This window comes from Dasypus novemcinctus, chromosome 14 (assembly GCF_030445035.2).
Source record: "Dasypus novemcinctus isolate mDasNov1 chromosome 14, mDasNov1.1.hap2, whole genome shotgun sequence".
NCBI classification, from domain to species: Eukaryota; Metazoa; Chordata; class Mammalia; order Cingulata; family Dasypodidae; genus Dasypus; species Dasypus novemcinctus.
This window is the reverse complement of record NC_080686.1, coordinates 107606697-107626503: the sequence shown is the minus strand read 5'-3', so window position 1 is coordinate 107626503 and position 19807 is coordinate 107606697. Positions and strand designations below refer to the sequence as shown.

The window sequence follows — 19807 nt, the reverse complement described above, 5'->3', positions numbered from 1 at the left end:
AATAAAAAATAAATCTTAAAAAAAAAAGCTGCTTTATCTGGAGGATCTTGTCCACTTAACATTCTTTTTCAAACGTGTCTTGGCTCTTCTTGGCTCTTGCATTTCAATATAAATTCTAGAATTAGCAGGACAAGTTCCAAAAATTTTCCAATCTCATCTAAATTTTCAAATTGATTAGCATGAGCTTGTACATTGTATACTCTCATCATTTTAGTGTCTGCAGGTCTGTCATGACCCTGGCTTTTCATTCTTCATATTATCTGGCCTGCTTTCATTTTTTTTCTTGATCAGCAAGTATCATCAGAGACCTATTAGTCTGGTTTTTTTTTTTTTTTTTTTTAAGAGAATCAGTTGATTTATTAAAGGTTTGTTTTCCATTTCAATAACTTCTATTCCTATTGTCATCAGCTTCTCTCTTCAGGATTATTTTTGCTGTTCTTTCTCTATCTTGTAAATTTTGGTGTTCAGCACGATATTTTCTGTCATCTTGTCTGAGGTGTGCATTTACTATACACTTACCCTGAGCACTGGTCTAGTTGAATTCTACAAGTTTTGATATATAGTAATTTTTTTTTAAATTGATTTTGTAATAATATTACATTAAAAATATATATGTGAGGTCCCATTCAACCCCACCCCCCCACCCCACCTCTCCCCCCCCCCCCAGCAACACTCGTTCCCATCATCATGACACATCCATTGGATTTGGTAAGTACATCTTTGGGCACCTCTGCACCTCATAGTCAATGGTCCACATCATGGCCCATACTCTCCTCCATTCCATCCAGTGGGCCCTGTGAGGATTTACAATGTCCGGTGATTGCCTCTGAAGCACCATCCAGGGCAGCTCCATGTCCCAAAGACGCCTCCACCTCTCATCTCTTCCTGCCTTTCCCCATACCCATCAGCCACCATGTCCACTTTTCCCAATCCAATGCCACCTCTTCTATGTGGACATTGGATTGGTTGTGTCCATTGCACCTCTATGTCAAGAGGAGGCTCAGATTCCACATGGATGTTGGATGCAATCCTCCCACTTTCAGTTGTAATCACTCTAGGCTCCATGGTGTGGTGATTGTCCTTCTTCAACTCCATCTTAGCTGAGTGTGGTAAGTCCAATAAATCATATTGTAGGTGCTGGAGTCTGTTGAGGCTCAGGACCTGGCTATCACATTGTCAGTCCAGAGATTCAAATCCCCCAAATATGATATATAGTAATTTGTCATCACTTGAAATAGTCTCTGATCTCCGTGGTAATTTCCTCTTAGGCCCAGGAGTTATTTAGAGGCGTATTTCTGCTGCGGTAGATTGACTTGTCCGCCCCGTTTGCACACGTGCTTGGTCTTGGTCTGCATTCTGGAGGGTGGGACCTTGTAAGCAGGAACTTTTGAAGAGTCCCCTTCAGCTCGGGGGTGGCCCCTGAATCAGTGTGGGCGTTCACCTGTATTCCTGGGGCCCTTTATAAGCAGAATGAAGTTCAGACATAGAAAGCCGCGGGAAGAGAAGCCAGAGCAGCCTGGGGGAGAGAGGAGAAGACACGGCGGCGTGCCTCACCTTGGGACAGAAAAGCCAAGGCCGAGGGCCAACGGCAGCCGGAGAGCAGCCACCCCGCCCACGCATCGACTTTGAACTTCTCCTCGCCTCAAAACCAAAAGCCAATAAATTCCCGCTGTTTAAGCCAGTCCAATGGTGTTTGTTTTAGCACAAACGTAGCAGGCTTTTTAGTCATCTTCTTGTCATTGACGTCTAGCTTAGCCGGGCTGTGGTCAGAGATGACACTTTGGATGACCGTAATATCTGGGCGTTCACTGAGACTCCCTCTCCGCCCTGTGACGTTTAAGGTAAGTGTGGCTATCGGCTTTCTGCCTCCTGGCATCAGAGTTTGCACGTGAGAACTTTGGTTTACAGACTGGAATCCTTCCACGCTGCAGGCAGCCAGGATTAATGACCAATTATTCTAATTATTCCAGCTCTCAGTGCTCTTTCTGTTTTTGCAACACACTACCACTTCGCCCTGCTCCCATGAGATTTTCCCTCATTTATTGTGAGTTCATTATACTCTTAAAAGGCTCAAACTCTACTCAGTGTCTTTAGGGTCTTAAGCTCAAAAAATTACTGACAATGAAAGTTCTTGCAATTCTGCTTTTATTTTCTATTTTGAATACCATTAAATAAATCATGGTACTCAAGATGATACCCCAAATTCTCCTCAGTTCTTCCCCATCTGCCGGTGAGGTTTCGTCCTCTGAATCAATTTGAAAGCCGAAGTACTGGGTGATGTAAGTGAAAATGCCCGAGTTGGCAGCTCCAAGGACCATCCTTCCACAGACACATGGAAAACTGAAGCGAAACCTGCCAGACTCAACTTGACAGAACTCTGAAAATTAGTCACAGGTTATGTTGTAGAATTTGAGAGAAGTTCAATTATTTGAGTATAGAGAGGCCAGGACTCAGGAATGATTTTGAGAAGGAAAAATGGTTTATTGACGGCTGGCCGGACTCGGGAGCTTTCTGTTTGAATCCCGAGCCCTGAACAAGATTTTCAAATGTCTTTTATACAGAAAGGAAAGGCCAAATGGTCCCTTTGTTTCAGTTCTCAATAGGCTTCAATTAGCATATATATCTTCCACATCTTAGGTAAGCTTTTAGCATGGACTCCAGATATTCTAGATAAGCTTTTAGCATATTTACTTTTTGCATTTCCCCTAAATACTTAAAGTTTATAGCCCTTGCATTGTTAAACTGTTTCCTGGGACTGGAGCCTGTTACCATTGTCCCTAAGGGCAGGACTGCAGCCTCTTACGGTTCCACACCCACAGCCTTCAGCTTAGGTTATCTCTGAAGAGACAAAGAGCCTTCCACCCATAGCCCACATCAGTTACACAACCATGGGAATCCTGAACCCAGAAACGGTAGGAAAGCATTTGTGACATTTTTGTTGTAGAAGTTGAGAGAGGTTTAATTACTTGTGTATAGAAAGGCCAGGACTCAGGAATGATTTTGAGAAGGAAAAACGGTTTATTGATGGCTGGCTGGACTCGGGAGCTTTCTGTTTCAAACCTGAGCCCTGAATAATATTTTTGAGTCCCTTTTATACAGAGAGGAAAGGCCAAATGGTTCTTTTGTTTCAGTTCTCAATAGGCTCGAATTAGCATATATCTTCTACATCCTAGGTAAGCTTTTAGCACATTTGGTTTGCATTTTCCCTGAATACTTAAAGTTTATAGACCTTGCATTGTTAAACTGTTTCCTGGGACTGGAGTCGTTGCCATAGTCACCAAGGGCAGGACTGCAGCCTCTTACTGTTCCACACCCACAAGTCAGGACAGACAGTTTAGATTACGGTTATCTCTGAAGAGACAAAGAGCCTCCCACCTATAGCCCACATTTTTACTTGCTATTGTTCCGCTGCTGTAGTACTAGAAAACCCCGCATAGCTTAAATATTGAGGTATTGTACCAAACTTTCCTAACCAAGGGTTAAGAATTACACAGATGCCTTTTATGGTTAAAAAATAGCAAACGCTTAATGTCTGAAATTGCTGAGACTGGCTGATTGAGCCAGACCCACTATCGTGGCGGCTGCTCTGCACAGGTCTGACCCTGCTCCCGGTTATGCACAGCTTAGCCGCGCCCTGGCCTGGCGCTCCCGCCTCTGTTGGAGATTCTGACCTCTACTCGGTACTTCGCTGCCCCAGGACCTCGACCTCTGCTGGGGATTCGAACTCCCCCTGGCTTGGTCCCCCCACACCGCCTTAGCCCCTTCCTGTTTGTTAACGAGGCGCCTGTGTCCAGCTCTGCCCCATTCCCACCAGCACTCGGTGGTGGAAAGTACTGGAATCTGCAGTGGGGAGGCTGATCTGAGGTTGCCCATCGTGGTCTCCCGCCCGTGCCTGAGCCCTCTTCACTTCCCAGCCTAGCTCAGTGCATCCGTCTGCTCTGCTGCTCCGGGCGAACGAACCCAGCCTGGGACGGCGGAGAGGGCAGCGCGCGTTCCCCGCGGGAGGCCTGCTCCCTGGCTCTGGAGGGAGCAGGGCAGACCTGATCCCCGAAGGATTGCGCCTGCCTGTTGGAACCTGCCTGGGGCCCCTGAAGGACGGGGCTGTCCTGTCCTCATTGGCCGCCTTAGACCTCGCTGGGGGTGGGGAAGGCAGCAGACATTCCTTGAAAACACTGGTCAGGCAAACACCGACAGCGTCCGGAGCAGAGGACTGTGGGGAAACCGAGGGAGCAGGGAGAGCGCCTCCTCAGGAAATGGAGGCACTTCAAAGCACCTGCCAGGACAGGAGCGTGTGCTCAGGGAACAGCTGAGACACACCAGGTCTTCACCTCTGGCTTGGCGCCGCTAACGGGAAGCGCAGGCTAAAGCAGAGCTGGACCGGCCTGGCCTTGCGTGGAAGGCCCACCCCAAGGCAAAGCCCATGAGTAGGAGAGGCCGTTGTCCTTCCGCTGCCCGGCATTCAAGGAAATCGCCGCCAAAACACCGGACTTCAAAGACCACGCACGACAAAGAATACGTGCTTTACCCGCACATATGGCCGTAGAGATCTGGGAGCAAGCAGTCCTCGGGGTTGGAGGGAGATGGGGGAGGGAGGCAGCCAACAAAACCAGCTCACCAGGTCTGGGTCCTTTGCTGGAAACGGGGGGTGCAGGCTGGTGACTTGGGGAGGCCCCTCACGGGAGAGGTCCTTGGCCAGGTGTGCCCAGCTCCTCCCGGGTCCTCCTCTGGTGGGGCCAGCCGAGAAGCCATCGTGGGGCAGGTGGGAGCAGGGATGGGTGGAGGTCGGGAGCAGGGGAGGCGGGCAGCCTGGCCCAGCCAGCACCCCCTCCCCGTCCCCCAAATCCAAGTTAAATTTTAAAGCCTGGAGAACATGGCCAATGCTCAGCTTCAAAGTAAAGAAGACAGAGGAAGGATGACAAGCTCAGCCTACACCCTGGAGGAAGTGGTGAGGTGGGCTCCGACCTGCAGGGGCCGGGTGGGGGCAGACCGGACCACACAGGGCTCCCAGCTGAGTCCCCGCTCACCTCTGGCCTCTGACCTCGACCCTGGGGGCAGAAAGGGGAGGCAGCCAGCCCCAGGGCGGCCAAACCAGATGTGTAGAAATGCAGGCAAATAGGCGAGGTATAAAATTCCACCTAATGTCAGAACCAGGAAATCGGAACAAATCACATGCGGGAACCACCTTCTGGAAACCCTCGGGAAGGGGCTATGAAAGCCACGGGCACTCTGGGGTCAAGAAGTCCTTCGAGGCCACAACCTCAGAAGAGGAGGAGTGGGCTCAGATAACAAAAGACTAAAAGGGACAAAAACGCAGGTCTCAGATGCAGGCAGTGACAGCCAGATGAGTCGGGAAACAAACGGGAGGTTGGCTGTGTGGGTGCCCGGGCTGGTGTGTCCAGCGGGCCATCCTCCTGGGGCCTGAAGCCAGAGCGCCTGTGCCCCTGGGGGGACCCACTGCTGGATCCCTGAGACTCCTCCACGCCCAGGGGCAGATGGAGAGCAAGTTTTAGCTCTGAGCCAACCTTGACCAGACGCCCCGCCATCGTGGCTCAGGCGTCTGGAATGCCCGGCAGCCTCCGACCCTAAGGCCGCAGGACAGGGACCAAGCCACACCCCATGGGAAGCTCGCTATGGACGGTGTGCAGGGATGCGGAGGACGCTGGGGCATCAGGCCCTTGACAGTTGTTCCAAGGCCAGGAGGAGGGTCTGAGAGCCCCGGTGTCAGCCCCGAGCACTTGGGACTCGGGGGACTTGGGTCAGTTGGGATGGAGCTGACCAAGGCAAAATAGAAGAGGCCACCAGCAAGAGATCTTGAGGTGTAAGAAGAAGCCACAGGGTCACAGGGTCACGGTGGGGAGACCACGGGATTTTGCACTCTGGCTGCTGACCCCACACCTGGACGTGCCTGGGGAAGGATGGGCCCTGCCACCCGGGCGCTGTGGGTTGGAGCGTGCGGCCCTCTAAGTTCAGCGGGTCAACTGGCCACCACATTCCAGGATTGCGGCCTCCCCACCAAGACTCGCAAAGGATGACCCCACAGACCCCTTCCCGGAGGTTCCACCGGGCCCTGGCTCGGCCATCCGGGACAGGCCGTCTGGGGCCCACGTGGCAGCGGTGGCCTGTGGCGCTCTCTGAGCTGGACTTGCGCATCGCAGGATCCCGTCCTGGTGCAGCTTTATGATCGGACTTGAGCGGCGCCCGTCCAAACATGCCTCCGGCCCAGAGCGCCTGCCGGGCCAGAGCTGGTTCTAGGTGCTGCAGACACCAACAGAGCCCGCCTCCTGGGTGGGGTGGACAAAACTGATAGGAAATACCATGACAGTGCGGGGCTCCTTCAGGAGATGGGGTGCTGTTCCCCGGACCTGGGCAAAGCGCAGCAGACCAGACAGGCAGCCCCCAGGCTGTGTAAGCCACCATGTCACCAGGCGGCCTAAGAGCGAGGCCCGAGCCTTCCCAGGTTGGTCTACCGCATATCCTGCCCACCACCCCGGGACAAAGGAGACACTGACCCACACCCAGACTAAACGCCCGGCCCAAGGGCGCCCTAAACGTACCCCTAGGCTTGCCCCCCTGCCGGCCTCCCAGCTGATGGGCTCCCCCCCACCCAGCTGATGGGCTCCCCCCCACCCAGCTGATGGGCTCCCCCCCACCGCCCCGAGCAGCCAGTTAAGGAGCCCCGCCCCCACTCAGGGCAGCTCCGGCCGAGAAGGGGTGAGGAAAAGCTGAGCTGCCCCGAGGCTCCCCACAGGAAGTGTGCCATAAAAACCTGTGTGAAGTGTGGACAAGCTGGTGGCAAAAGCTCAGCAGCAGCACAGGGGTGGGGGAGGGGGGAGACGGCGCGGGGGGCGGGGGGGGGCTCTGGAGGAAGAGGAGGGCGGGGCAGATGGGAAGAAGGGAGGAAGGCCCCATCTCCGCAGGAGCTCCGCGCACCCGCCTGGCGCTCTGGAATGATGACTGAGCAGGCACTTGCTGGGCCCCTGGAGGGTGCACGCAGGAAGGGCTCTGGAGCCCCTTCTCACCGGAACTTGGGTTCTGCCAGGGGCGGGGCGGGCAGCTCCGCTCCCTAAAAGAGCCCGGCTGTCTGCCCCCGGGGTTGGGGGTCCCCAGAGGAGGCTGGGCCCCAGGGAGGAGGGGTTCTGAGCCTGCAAAGGCGCCAAAGGCTCGGGTCCCGGTTGACGCCAACAAAACCACTGCCGCGGAAACCCCCGGATCCAGAACTGCCGCCCCCACCCCGCCAGCCTCGTCCCCTCCCCCGCCTCCCCCTCGGCCGCGCGCCCTCGCGCCGCCCCCCGCCTGGGCGGGCCCTGCGCTGGGAACGCCCACCCACCCGGCTCCAGCGTGGACCTCCCGGGTTGCGTGAGCGCAACCCCCCCACGCCTGCGGAGAGCGGCGTCAGCCCCCCGCCGCCCGCCGGGCCCCGCCGGGTCTGTCCCGCGAGGTCACCGGCCAGAGGAGGCCGGACCCCGCGGGGCGCGGACCCCACCTCGCCGGGCGGTTTGGGGCGGCCCAGCGCCCTCTGGGCTTCGGTCTCCGCATGCGTGAAACGGAGCCGGGGCGGGCCCAGGCGGCGACGGTGGGCGGCGGCGACCCCGCGAGAGGGGCGCAGCCCGGGCCCCCGGGAAGCCTCGGGGCCGCCCCGGCCTTCCCTGGCCCCGCCCACCTCTGACTCCGCCCCCGCTGGCCCCGCCCCGGCCCCGCCCCCGCCATCTGCCCGCCGCCGGGCCCCGCGCGCGCGTCACGCAGAGCGGGTCGGGGTTTGAGCGCGGAGGCTGCTGGCGCTGCGTCCTCGGCGGTGAGTCCGCGGGGCCGAGGGCGGCCGCGGCGCGGGGCGGGGAGGAAGGGGCGGCTTCGGCCACGGTGCGTGCGGCCCCCGGCCCCGCGCCGCGCCAGGCGCCCTCCTGGAGCGGAGGAGGAGCCGGAGCGGGTGCGGGGGAGGCTGGGAGACTGGCCGCCCCGCGGGCCCGCGCCCAGGGCGGGGAGTCCTTACCCCCCACCCCACCCCCAGCCTCTCCCGGAATATTTCTAAAGATCTGGGGCAGTAGCCGACGCAATCCGCTGCCAGCGTCCGGCCCAGCAGGGCGGCCCAGGGCTACGCAGGCGCCTGGGAGCGCATCCCCGAACTCTAGATAGCCCTGGGGGTGGGGGAGGGCGCCCCGGGGGGACGCCCCTGGGACGAAGGGGAGCAGTACCTGCCCTCGTGGATTGCCTCGCGGCGCCAGGGAAGCAGCCGTAGATTCGACCTGAATTGCTGTGCAGATGAGGTACCCAGGAGCCCAGGCCCACCACCTGGCCGCCCGGACCACGATTACCACATTGGCTTCTCCCCCACCCTGGTCTGGTGGTCAGTAGATGCCCAGCTCTCCCAGCCCGGGGGGGCAAGGGTGTGCCTGCTGGGGCAGGGCAAGGTACAGCCCCAGGTGGCACCAGCTCAGCTGCCCGCTGGCTCACCTCTGGATTCCCCTGGCCGCGCGGGCAGTGTTGAGGGTCCACTCCAGCCCTGTGCCCACGCAGCCCAGTGGGGCCCTGGGTTGAGTGTCTTGCGGTGTGCAGCCAGGGGTGCCAGATGGACCTGTGGGCGGCTGGGCACGCCAGAGCTTCCCTGGAGCCAGCTCAGGACCCCTCCACTGCATGCGCTCACTGCTGGGAAAGGAGGCCAGGCTCCTTCCCCGGGCTGGCTGGAGCCATCTGACGCTCCAGGCCCAGAGCTGGGCAGGAAGGGCCCATTCCTGAGGCCCTGCCGGCCCCACATGTGTTCTGTCGCCGCCTGGCACTGTCCTTCCCCAGGCCTGGGCCGCCCATCCCTGCCCACAGCTGTCCTAGCAGGATGGCCAGCCCTCAGCGTGCCATGTCAAACTAGAGAACCCACATTCCAAGTTTGCCTCCACCCCGCACCAGGAGCCTCTGCCCTAGGGAGGGGTCCTGGCGCAGGGCACGGAGCAGCCCCCTCGGACTCAGCCTCACCTGGTTGAAACCGAGCTCTGCCATGCCCTGCAAGGGTGCCTGCCCCACCCCGCCCGTCTCCCAGCCTCCAGTAGGGGAGGGGTCCGCACTCAGTACATGCACTGCGCCCCCAGCACAGAAGCCCCACAGGGTGGGGTTCCCCCAAGATGCCAGCCCTTGGCCCCCACGCCAGGTGAGATGGTCCTTGGCTCACCTGGCCAATGGCAAGTTCTCCGAGCAGGCCAGCTGGTGGCATAACTCAAGACCCTCAGGGCGGCCAGGCAGAGGGACAGTTGTCCCCCCTCAGCTCCTCCTCGGGGCTCTGGCGAGCACTGCAGGTGTGCCTGGGGCTGGGACGGAGCAGAAGGCACCTGGTCAATTCTGGCCCTGCTGCTGGGAGCTGGCAGGCGCACGCCCTTCTTTGCGCCCCAGTCTCCCCACCTGCAAAGTTGGGCGCTAGGCCGATGGGGTACTTCCCCCGTCCTGGGGCCTGGCGCTGGTCCAAGCAGGACCCTGGTTTGGGGTGGGCAGCCTGCTCCCAGGCCCGTAACGTGCCACCTCTCTCCAGAGCAGGTCAGGCTTCTCTGCTTGTGAGTCCCCCACGAGACACCTGTCCCCTGCGCGATGAAGGTCCTGTTGATGCTGCTGGCCGCCTTTCTGGGCGTGGAGCGAGGTGAGGTGCCCTCGGGGCCCCTGGGCCTTTGCATGTGCTGTGCCCTCTCCCCCTCCCCCGAGCACATGCCCGGTGTCCTGTAAAGCTGGCTCTGGGTGGCCGTCCAGATCACCCCACCGAGCAGAGCGGGTGACTCCCTGCTGTGCCCACTGCAGGCCCCGGCCCCACTCTTGGCACTGAGGTGCCCCCGGTGCTGGGGCTGCTGGTCTCCAGCACAGGGCCAGGGCCCAGGGGCGCCTGGAGGGTCTCCGCGGCGTGCAGTGGGTATCAGCCGCGCCTATGCCCTCCCTCCGCAGCTCAGGCCCTGGTGTGCTTCTCCTGCAAGGACCAGAAGAGCAATTTCTACTGCCTGGTGCCCACGGTCTGCTCCAGCTCCGACAGCTACTGCGTGACCATGAGCACCCAGGCCAGCATCGGTGAGTGCAGCACTGGCGACCGGCCGCGTCCCCAGCCGTCCCCACGCCCCCAGCCGTCCCCACGCCCCACGCCCGGGCTGCACCTGGTGGGCCCGCTGCTCACGACCCCTGTTCCGGTGCAGGTAATATCGTGGATTTTGGACGGAACCTAAACAAGGGCTGCTCGCCGATCTGCCCAGGCCCGAGCGTCAACCTCGGCGTGGCGTCCGTGGGCACGCACTGCTGCAGCAGCTTCCTGTGCAACTTCAGCGCTGCCCGTGGGCTGCGCGCCAGTAGCCCGCTGCTGGCCTGCGGGCTCCTGCTCAGCCTGCTGTCGGCGCTGCTGTTGCGTGGGCTCTGACCTCTGACCCCTGACCCCAGGACCCTGGGCCTGTCCCGCCCCCCCCCCCCAAGCTCAGGAAGGAAGCCCAGCCCCCTGCAGACCCCAACAGGGTGGCCCCGCCCTGCCTGGCCCCGCCCCTCGGCCCCAGGCCCCTGGAGCCTGCTAGGACCTGGTCCAGGCTGGCGCACACACTGGGAGGGGCTCCTGAGCTCTGGCACTGGTGGCCCCTGGGGGGGGGGTCGTGTGTGTGTGTGTTGTGTGTGTGCACGCGTCAGGGTGTGAGGGCGTGCTTTGTGCAGGTGCGTCTCTGGAGGCTGCGCGTGCGCGGGGGCGCCTGTGACGTTTGGGGAGGGCTCAGGAAGGAGCGTGAGCCCGGGAGCCCCTGAGCGCCCCCCGGAAGCCTGTTTTCTCTGCCATTCCCGCGTCCCACGTTTCACTCGCTTAGAGGGGAGCCTTTGGGGGGCAGGTCTAGGCCGCTGGGCCCAGGCATCAGCTTCTACCCGCACATGGCTGAGGCCCCCACTCCCTGCCCCCCCTCCGTCTTCCTGCTTCTTCGGTGCCTCAAATAAACAGATGTTTCCTCCCCTTCGAGCTCGCTGTGTGGCCGAGGGTGCCCCATCCTGCCAGGACGCCCCCGCCCAGTTCCAGCAGGGACGTAATGGGGGTGGGGGCGGAGATCCAGAACTTAGGCCTGGAGACCGACACCAGGACCCTGGGACCCCCAGTGCACAGCACCTTGCTTGCCAAGCCTGGCCTGGCCTAGACAGTCTCAGTGTGCCGGGCAGAGCCACGTGGAGCTAACCCGCTGGCCACTGTGATCCTGGGGTGATCCCGGGGAGGGGGCGGTGGGGGCTGGGCAGGAGAGAAGGGGGTGGTTCTCCAGGTGGGGGGCCTGTGGGAAGCGCCCCGGGTCTGGAACAGGAGCAGAGGGTCCTCGGGGGAGGGGGCGGCAGGAGGCATAGGAAGCCGGATGTGGCGGGTGGGGGTCTGCCCCAGGCCTGTGGGGGGCAGGGCCAGCCCCAGGCAGAAGGCGATGGCGGCCTGGAGAAGGCTGGGACACTGCCAGGGCCTGCGGCCGGGCCCACGCCCTACCCCTGGTCAGTGGCAAGAGACGGCGCACCAAGGCTGGCAGCTGCGTTGCAGGGACTGTGGCCAGAGGCCTTGGCTTGGGCAGGAGTCAGTGGGCAGCCAGCCCCCTTGTATACCTTCATTTGTTCCCTTTGAGCCTCCGAGGCCTCTCAGCTGGTGGAGGACCGTGGCGGGCCTGCTGGCCAGAGGCTCTGCCTTGCACGCCCCAGGACCACTGCCCAGGGGGGTCCCGTGGCTGGTATAACGGGGCCCGTGCCCCGGGCTTGAGACAGGCAAGCGGGGAGCTCTGCACAGCAGGCAAATGTGTGCCACAGTCACTGCCACGACGGGGCACGCAGGCACTTTGTGATGATAGGGGCACCGTCCTCCCAGGGGAAGTGCAGGGCAGGGGTCTGCCCCGGGGATGGAGGGGCTGCGCTGCAGAGCCCTGAGAAGACCCAGACACCACGGAGTTTGGGGACGGGAGGCCCAGGCAGGGCGATCCCCTGGGGAGGGCCCGGAGGCAGCCGGCAGGGGGACCTATTTCCCTGGTGGCTTTCATTCCTCACTATTTGTCTCCAAAGGGAGGGCTAAGCCCATTTTCCAGAGGGGGAAACTGAGGCTAGGGGCAGCATGGGCACAGTGGACCTCAGGCCCTGCATCTTGGCGCTGTCCTGGGGCAGCTGGTTGTCCTGCCTGGTTCTTGCTACCCCCCCCCGAGGGGGGGAGGGTAGAGGTGGGGGGGGAGGAGAGGGGGGAGGTGCCCTCAGTTTCCTGGTAGTCAGGAGCAGGCCTGGTGGGTGGGTGGGGCTGCAGGAGGAGGGCAGGAAGGAGGAGGCACCAAGGGCTCTGAGTTTCACTTTCCCGGTGGCTGGGGAGGTGGGCGGGGAGGTGGGAGGTGGCCGGGGAGGTGGGCGGGGCCAGCCTACAACCAGGGCTGGGTGGGGGGGCAGCCCGGCCTCAGCCAGACCCGTCTGGGGCAGCCCCGTGGGTCTGGGGGAGATTCCGGAGATCCAAGCCCAAACTTTGGGATTGACAAGGTGAGCCCCTGCCCCAGGCCAGGGGGCTGGGAGTGGACGGCCAGAGTCATCACACTGGGGAAACTGAGGCCCGGCAGGCCTTGCCCTTGGCCTGGAAGTGGGGGAGGAAGGCCGGAGGGTGTCTGGGTGCCTTATTGCCCCCACCCATCTCCTCCTAAGGCCCCTGGGCTTGTTGGGGGGGGGGGTGGGAGGAGCTGCCCGACCCAGTGGCAGGGGACAGGGGTCTGGAGAGGGGAGTCCAGCCATAGGGTGCTGGTCTCAGAGAGGACTTTCTGGGCCGGGGCTCATCTGCGGGGCCGGACCCCAGGCCCTGCGGCCAGACTCCTGCGTCGGAGGCCGCGCTGACCGGGCCGCGCTCCGCTGGCCCAGGCCTGGGTCACTCCCACTGCAGGGGCCGCGTCCACGGCCTACAGGCTGGGAGGCCCCAGCGCCCTGGGGCTCCCGCTCTCCTGCTGAGCAGCCGGACGTCGGCCCTTGCTGAGGCTTGCTGAGCCTGAGAGAGGAAACCGAGACCCGGCAGGGCCCCCCCGGGCACCCAGAGCAGGGCCCCCCGCCCCAGGCACCCAGAGCAGAGCCCCCGGGCACCTAGAGCAGGACCCGTGGAGATTTTGAGGAAAGAGCTTCTGAGTCCCCAAAGCACGGCCATCGCCTGGAGCCTGACTGGGGGTCTCACTGCAGAGCTGCAGCTGCCTCGGGTGGCGAAGACGTCCCGGGCAGCACCACGTGGGGACAGAGGAGCCAGTGGGGGACGGCGCCGCGTGCGCCTTCTCAGAGTCGGCCCTGCGGGGCAGCGCGCGCCAGGCGGCTCGGCCAAAGCTCAACACATGGGTGTCCCTGCGAGGGGTGGCTGGACGGGGCAGCAGTCAGAGCTCAGCTCAGCAGGGTGGGGACCCCTGAGCCCCGCCCACCCGGCCAGCCCGGGAGCTCACAGCCCTTCCCCCCAGGGCCCGAGCGGGGGCGCGTGCGCACGCAGCTTTTTGCTTTGTCTCATCTGCGAGGAGGGGCCTGGGCGACGAGCCATACCCGCAATTTCTGTAACTCAGAGGGGGTCCAGTGGCCACAGGAGCGGGGCGCTCGTGCTGTTCCAGCCGCCCCACCTGCAAACTGCGCTTCGTCCCGACCCCGCGGGCATCAGCCGCTGCCGCCGCGCGCCGCCCTGTGCCCCGTGCCCCGAGGCCGCTCCACCCGGGCTCTTCCACTGGCACGTGGGCGCAGCACCCTGGGCCCACCGGGCCGAGCCCCCGGGAGCCGCGCGCTTTCGCAGCAGCACCTGGCGCGGAGCCGCGGTTCCCCGGTGCGGAGGGGCTGCTGGGGCCACGAGGGCCGCGCTTACAAACCTCAGCGCGGGCCGTCCACGCCACCTCCTTGGGAACAAGACCGAGGCTGCGCGAGCCTGCGGGAGAACGTGGACCTGCCCCCCCCTCCAGACGGGCTCAGGCCGGAGGTCCCAGCCCCGGGGCATCTGGTCCACCCGGGCAGCCCCGCAGGTGCTGGGCGCCGCCGCGGGCAGAAGCCCACCCGCCCTGCTCCCTGGGACCAGGGCACGGGGACGATCTCAGGAGACTCGGGACCCAGAAAGCGAGCCGAGCAGGCCCTGGCTCCCTGTGGTTCCTTGTCCCCAGCCCGGGGTCGGGTCGTGGTCGTCTCCGCGTGGCCGGAGCCAGCCCGGAAAGCCCATCCGCAGGCTGGACCCGCTGGTGGCCGCTGGCGCCTCCTGATGGCATCTCTGCAGGAACTGGCACAGGTCAGGCTGTCCCCAGGAGTCCAGCTGCACCCCGTGAGCACGGGGTTGCCAGTGGCCGCCCGAGCCCGCGCGACAGCGGACGAGCGGGCCTCGCAGTGTGACGGGGGCTCACAGCGAGGGCACAGCCGGGAACTGCGGGTCTTCCGGAAGCCAGCGGAGAGTGGGAAGGGGAGCTCGGGGTTTCCAGGCGCAGGCGAGGGTGGGGGAAGATAAGCAGGGGTCTCGAGGGGAGGGTATGTGCCCTTTCTCAGTCCCGCCTTCTCTTAGCCCGTCAGACCTGCCCTGGATTTCAGCGGCGAATCATCCACAGTTAGAGACTGGGGAAGGCGCAGGACTCCAAGGTCCTCTCAGGCGCCCACTCAGGACATCAAGCTGTTGTCTCCGAGAAAAGTGATAGATTTACACCACGGTCTGGTTTCGCTTTGAGATGTTCTCTCGCTCCTGTGAGCAAAACCAGGAAGGTCTGATTCCTATCCCTCAGGGAACCAAGTGCAAAGAGTGAGCTTCTAAAACTAGATTAACCAGCTCCATTCATCTTTGAATGTTCAGAGCTGCTTAAGGAAGAAATTTCAATAAACACTTTTTCCAGCCACCAACCCCCGTGCGTGGGCTCGTGGTACTCTAGGAAGGCAAGTGTGGCCAGCGTTCCTTTCGTAGGAGAAGGGCCAGGACGCACCTTCTGTAGTCGCTTCCTGCTGATCTCGACCTCCCTGGAGGAGGCGCCACAGGAGAGTGGCAGCAGCAGTGAGCGGACGGCGGGCCTGATAAAGGCGGTCCTTACGAGGCCACTCTCCGCTTCCACGGCAAGTTCCTTACCCGCTCAGTCGCGTCTGCCGAGGTCCTTACATGCTCCGCCTCGCGTCGCGCACGACCAGTGGAGAGGAGAGGGTCGCACGGCCCGGGTGGGTGGGGGCAGCCCCGGCCAGCAGGCAGCGCGCGTCCCCCTCGAGCTGCAGTTACTGTGGCCAGAGCCGCTCCATTTGCCGGACAGCCTCTCATCTGGACCATCAGAATCCTTGCTGGGGCCACAACTGGCCATTCATCTTTCCACGGGAAAACTCTTCTCTCGCGCTTAGATGGGGGTCACCTCCGGGCCTGGCTGAGTGGACCTCCTGCTGCCCTGTACCAGGAGGGGCATTTCCAGGTGAAAGTCCACTCTCTGCTGCTAACCAGCCGTGCCCATCCCAGGCTGAAGTAGACAGCGGGGAGACCTGAAAATAATCCCTGGTTTAGAGACTCTGACCTCTTCTGCAGCGGTCGTGTGATTAACCCTGGTATATTCTAAATCCAGGGCAGCGAGGCCCCTGCGCACAGGAGGGAGGCTCCTGCCCATGGGGTCGGGCAAGCCGCGGGCCTGGAACTGCAGGAAGGCCTGGGGCACAGGAGGGAGGCTCCTGCACGTGGGGTCGCACAAGCCGCAGGCCTGGAACTGCAGGAAGGCCTGGGGCCGATGGCGCAGGGCGGCTGTAGGGGCGGGTGTGACCAGCCTCCTGAAAGCAGGGCTAAGTAGCCCAGGGCGAGGTCGTGCTTCCAGCCATCAGGAAACAGCTACACACCCAGCAGCCAGTTTTCTGATGAGGGGCAGCTCCCGCGGCAGTTCATCTTTAAAAGATATTACTGTGCACAGATTGTGACAGGAGAAAAAGGAAAAGAATGCTAATTCCAAGCATGATAATGGTTTGGGCAGCCCAAGGAAAAGCAGGCTGAGGTCAGCAGCGGGCGTGCACGGGCAGGAGGCGTCTTTCCTGCTGCTGCTTCTAGGGACGCTGGCTTAACTCGTGAGCGGTGAAGCCACAGCTTGATGCCCTGTAACTTTAGAGAAGAGTGGGTAGTTAATATGCAGCGTAAGGTCCTCCCATTCAGGGGTGAGCTGGTCATTGGGTGCTTATTCTTCCTGGTTTTTAATAACACCAAGTCTCCTGGTTTAAACTGGTGTAAAGTCTGTTGGGAAAGAAAGTCGATGACTTGCAAAGCCATAAATGATTTTTATAGTATTTCCTACGGAAATGACTGTGTCTTTCTGCAGTTCATCATACATACTTTGCATAGACATATTCCCGATGCTGTTTTTGTGGAAAGGGCCCCATAAGTCGTTTCAAAAGGCCTGAAACCTAGTCCTCCTCTCCGGGCAGCCCAAATTCAGAGAAGGGCAGTGGGCAACACTGTGCTGCAGGTAAGGTTAGTTTTCTAACCTCTCTTAGCAATCGTTTTCTTCAAAGTCTGATTCATCTGTTCATTTTTTCCAGTCGACTGAGGTCTCCGTGATGCATGCAATTTCCAATTAAGTGCAAGGGACTGTGAAGCTTCTTGAGTTACTTTTGAAACAAAGGCACTGCCATTACTGCTTTGAAGGGAGAAGGGGACCCAAATCTAGGTATTATTTCCTCTAACAGAACTTTCGTGACTCCAGTTGCGCTTCCAGTGTGTGTGGGGAAGGTTTCGTTCCACCCTGAAAATGCATCAGCCAATCCTAGAAGATGGCAGAGGTTCCTGGCTGCGCGGGGCATCTCTGTAAAGTCTCCTTGCCAGTCTTCTCCAAGAGAAAAACCTCAAGCTTGCACCTCTGCTGTCAAGGGGGTCTGCTAGTCTGTGGGTTATTTTTACGACATAAACACATTTGTCTATAATCGTATGCATTGCTGCATGAGTTTTTGGTCCCACTGTGTGCCCTCTAATCCATGCTGCAAAGCCGCCTTTCCACAGAAGGTTGCCTGGAACAAAGATTTCAGCAACGTTTCCACTATTTTTTCTGGTCACCAAACTTGGCCTGATTCTGACAACTAAGCCATCCCTCTTTTTTGTAGGTATTGTGTAGCTTAACAAATCAATATTGTTGATACATATTAATAAAGCATACAATCCATCCTAAGTGTACAATCAATGGTATTTGGCATAATCACATAGTTGTGCAATCATCATTTCAATCATTATTAGAGCATTTTCATTATTTCAATAGTAATTAAAAAAACCCAGATAAACAAACAACAATACCAAAAATCATCACCTTGTGTATTAGTCAGCCAAAGGGGTGCTGACTCAAAATACCAGAAATTCGTTGGTTTTTATAAAGGGTATTTATTTGGGGTAGGAGCTTACAGATACCAGGCCATAAAGCATAAGTTACTTCCCTCACCAAAGTCTATTTCCATGTGTTGGAGCAAGATGGGTGCTGAAGTCTGCGAGGGCTCAGGCTTCCTGGGTTCCTCCCTTCCCGGGTCTTGCTTCTCTCTGGGTTGAGGGTTCCTCTCTTCCCAGGGCTTGCTTCTTCCTGGGCTCAGGGTTCCTCTCTTCCTGGCGCTGGCTTCTCTTTCCTCTGTGAGCTGACTTCCCGGGGCTCCAGCTTAAGGCTTCAGCATCAAACTCCAGCATCAAAACTCCAACATCAAAGACCCTCAACTCTGTCCTTTGCCATGCCTTTTATGTATGTGATGGGCCAAGGGGTGGGGACTCAATGCCCTAATGACGTGGCCCAATCAAAGCCCTGATCATATCTTAATCTTGTCTAGTTACAGACCAGGTGACAAACATAATCCAATATCTATTTTTGGAATTCATAACCATGTCAAACTGCTATACCTCACAATCTCTATGCTTCCCCTGGTGTTCATAGCTGCCATTTCTGGTTATTCTTACATATTTATTGTAAAGCAGTTTTATTGAGATATATTCACATGCCTTACAATCAAGCCAAAGTGTATAATCAGTGACTTTTAGTATAATCAAAATGTTGTGCATTCATCACTACAAAAAATTTTAGAACAATTTCATTAATCCAAAAAGAAAAACTCGACACTTCTTAGCAGTCACCACTCAATTTCTCTATCCTTCCCTAATCCTACATAACCACTAATCTAATTCCATCTTTATAGATTGATTTCTATTTACATTTTACATAAATGGAATCATACCATATGTAGTACCATATATATGCTTTCACTTAGCATAATTTTTGTCTGATATTAACATCTTATCACATTAACATACATTTGTTCAGTTTGAAAGAGAAAGTCTTATATATGCGATATTACTGATATTCATATTTCACAGGAGGTTTTTTATGCTATACAGTCCCATGTCTCATTTTTAAGCTTCCCTTTGAGTAATTTCATGACTTTAGACCTTCCCTTTCAACCACCGTCCTGCCCACATTACAGCACTGCTAATTATAAGCCTTCTGTTCTGCTTTCAACTTTTCTATTCATTTCCAAAGATTAACACATCCTTTTTACCAATCCTGCACTAGTTCACCCTCAGCTTTCCATTGTCTAACCTCATTCTATTTTTTGGGCATTCATATTCAAGTTATTAACTCCATAAGATTACACAATACACTTAGTTCATAATAGCACAGTCACACCATATTTGTCCTTTTGTGTCTGACTTGCTTCACTCAACATAATGTCCTGCAGGTGCGTCCATGTTGTCATGTGCTTTATGACGTCATTTCTCCTTACAGCTGTGTAATATTCCATCGTGTGTGTATATCACACTTTGCTTATCCTGTCAGGGCTGATGGACACCTGGGCTGTTTCCAGCTTTTGGCATGTCTGTGGAGCGCTCTCTCCCCGTATCATCTTCTGTGTCTTCTTGGGTGAGTGTCCACTTTTATCAGCTCGCCAAGGGGGCAGGGATGCAACCCAAGTCATGCCCTACTGATGCGGCTGAATCAAAGCCCTAATCTTAACATAATTTAATCAAAGACACTTCAGAGTAGTTGATGAATGTTCTCTCTTCCGGGGATTCATAAATAATCTCACACCGCCCCAGGGAGCTTAGTCCACTCACATTCCATGATATGACTGTACATGCAGTATTTCGTTCCGCCATTTTATTCTTTGGGTTTCATATGTCATATCTTGTTTTCCTATGTCTTTTTACTGTTTCAGTTACCCTTTCTGCTTTTCTTTCTTCTCTACTCTCCTCCAAGCCTCTCTCTCCTGTCTTTTTCTTTCAGTCTGTAAGGCTGCCTTAATAGTTCCTGTGAAGGTGGATTTTTTTTTTTTAAAGATTTATTTTTTATTTATTTCTCTTCCCTTCCCCCTCTGCCCAGTTGTCTGCTCTCTGTGTCCATTCACTGTGCATTCTTCTGCATGTGCTTGTATTCTTGTCAGCAGCACCTGGAATCTGTGTCTTGTTTTGTTGTGTCATCTTACTGCGTCAGCTCTCCGTGCATGCGGCACCATTCCTGGGCAGGCTGCACTGTTTTTGCATGGGGTGGCTCTCTTTACAGGGTGCATTTCTTGAGTATGGGGCTCCCCTACACGGAGGACACCCCTGCATGGCAGGGCACTCCTTGCGTGCATCAGCACTGCACATGGGCCAGCTCACCACATGGGTCAGGAGGCCCTGGGTTTGAACCTTGGACCTCCCATGTGGTAGGTGGACACCCTATCCGTTGGGCCAAATCCGCTTCCCAGATGGATTTTTACAAACTCTTAGTTCCTATTTATTTGTAAATATTTAAAAAAATACTTTTTAAAAAAAGATTTATTTATTTATCCCCCTTTCCCTTTCCCTCCCACCACCCTGCTGTTTTTGCTGTCTTTGTTCATTCGCTGGATGATCTTCTGTATCTATTTCTCTTCTTGTCTTGTCTTCTCATTT

The 19807-nt window shown here is 58.0% G+C and overlaps 2 protein-coding genes across 4 annotated transcripts; both read left to right on the top strand.

Annotated features, from left to right (window-relative positions):
- The first annotated feature begins 7639 nt into the window (after window positions 1-7639).
- Window positions 7640-10936, top strand: LY6E (lymphocyte antigen 6 family member E). Of its 3 annotated transcripts, none has more exons than XM_058276114.2 (4): window positions 7640-7792; window positions 9509-9613; window positions 9910-10029; window positions 10152-10936. In XM_058276114.2, exons 2-4 carry the CDS (start codon window positions 9565-9567, stop codon window positions 10367-10369), a joined length of 387 nt encoding a protein of 128 aa, XP_058132097.1. In that variant the 5' UTR covers window positions 7640-7792; window positions 9509-9564; the 3' UTR covers window positions 10370-10936. The 3 variants fall into 3 exon arrangements, with proteins under 3 accessions (XP_058132097.1, XP_058132098.1, XP_071064171.1); XM_058276115.2 differs by having other exon boundaries at window positions 7672-7792; window positions 9514-9613; XM_071208070.1 differs by lacking the exon at window positions 7640-7792 and adding an exon at window positions 8243-8261.
- Window positions 10937-11009: 73 nt separating this feature from the next.
- LOC111763266 (collagen alpha chain-like) lies at window positions 11010-17069 on the top strand. The gene is made up of 3 exons (XM_058276260.1): window positions 11010-11075; window positions 12299-12459; window positions 13138-17069. Exons 1-3 carry the CDS (start codon window positions 11010-11012, stop codon window positions 14414-14416), a joined length of 1506 nt encoding a protein of 501 aa, XP_058132243.1. The 3' UTR covers window positions 14417-17069.
- The last annotated feature ends 2738 nt before the right edge of the window (window positions 17070-19807 follow it).

Bases quoted from the DNA above. Each gene is read 5' to 3' on its own strand.
- LY6E (XM_058276114.2), top strand. From the start codon at position 9,565: ATGAAGGTCCTGTTGATGCTGCTGGCCGCCTTTCTGGGCGTGGAGCGA. The intron at 9,614-9,909 runs GTGAGGTGCCCT...CTCCCTCCGCAG, and splicing joins CTTTCTGGGCGTGGAGCGAG to CTCAGGCCCTGGTGTGCTTC. The intron at 10,030-10,151 runs GTGAGTGCAGCA...GTTCCGGTGCAG, and splicing joins GAGCACCCAGGCCAGCATCG to GTAATATCGTGGATTTTGGA.
- LOC111763266 (XM_058276260.1), top strand. From the start codon at position 11,010: ATGGGGGTGGGGGCGGAGATCCAGAACTTAGGCCTGGAGACCGACACC. The intron at 11,076-12,298 runs GTGCACAGCACC...GTGGCTGGGGAG, and splicing joins CCAGGACCCTGGGACCCCCA to GTGGGCGGGGAGGTGGGAGG. The intron at 12,460-13,137 runs GTGAGCCCCTGC...GTCTCACTGCAG, and splicing joins CAAACTTTGGGATTGACAAG to AGCTGCAGCTGCCTCGGGTG.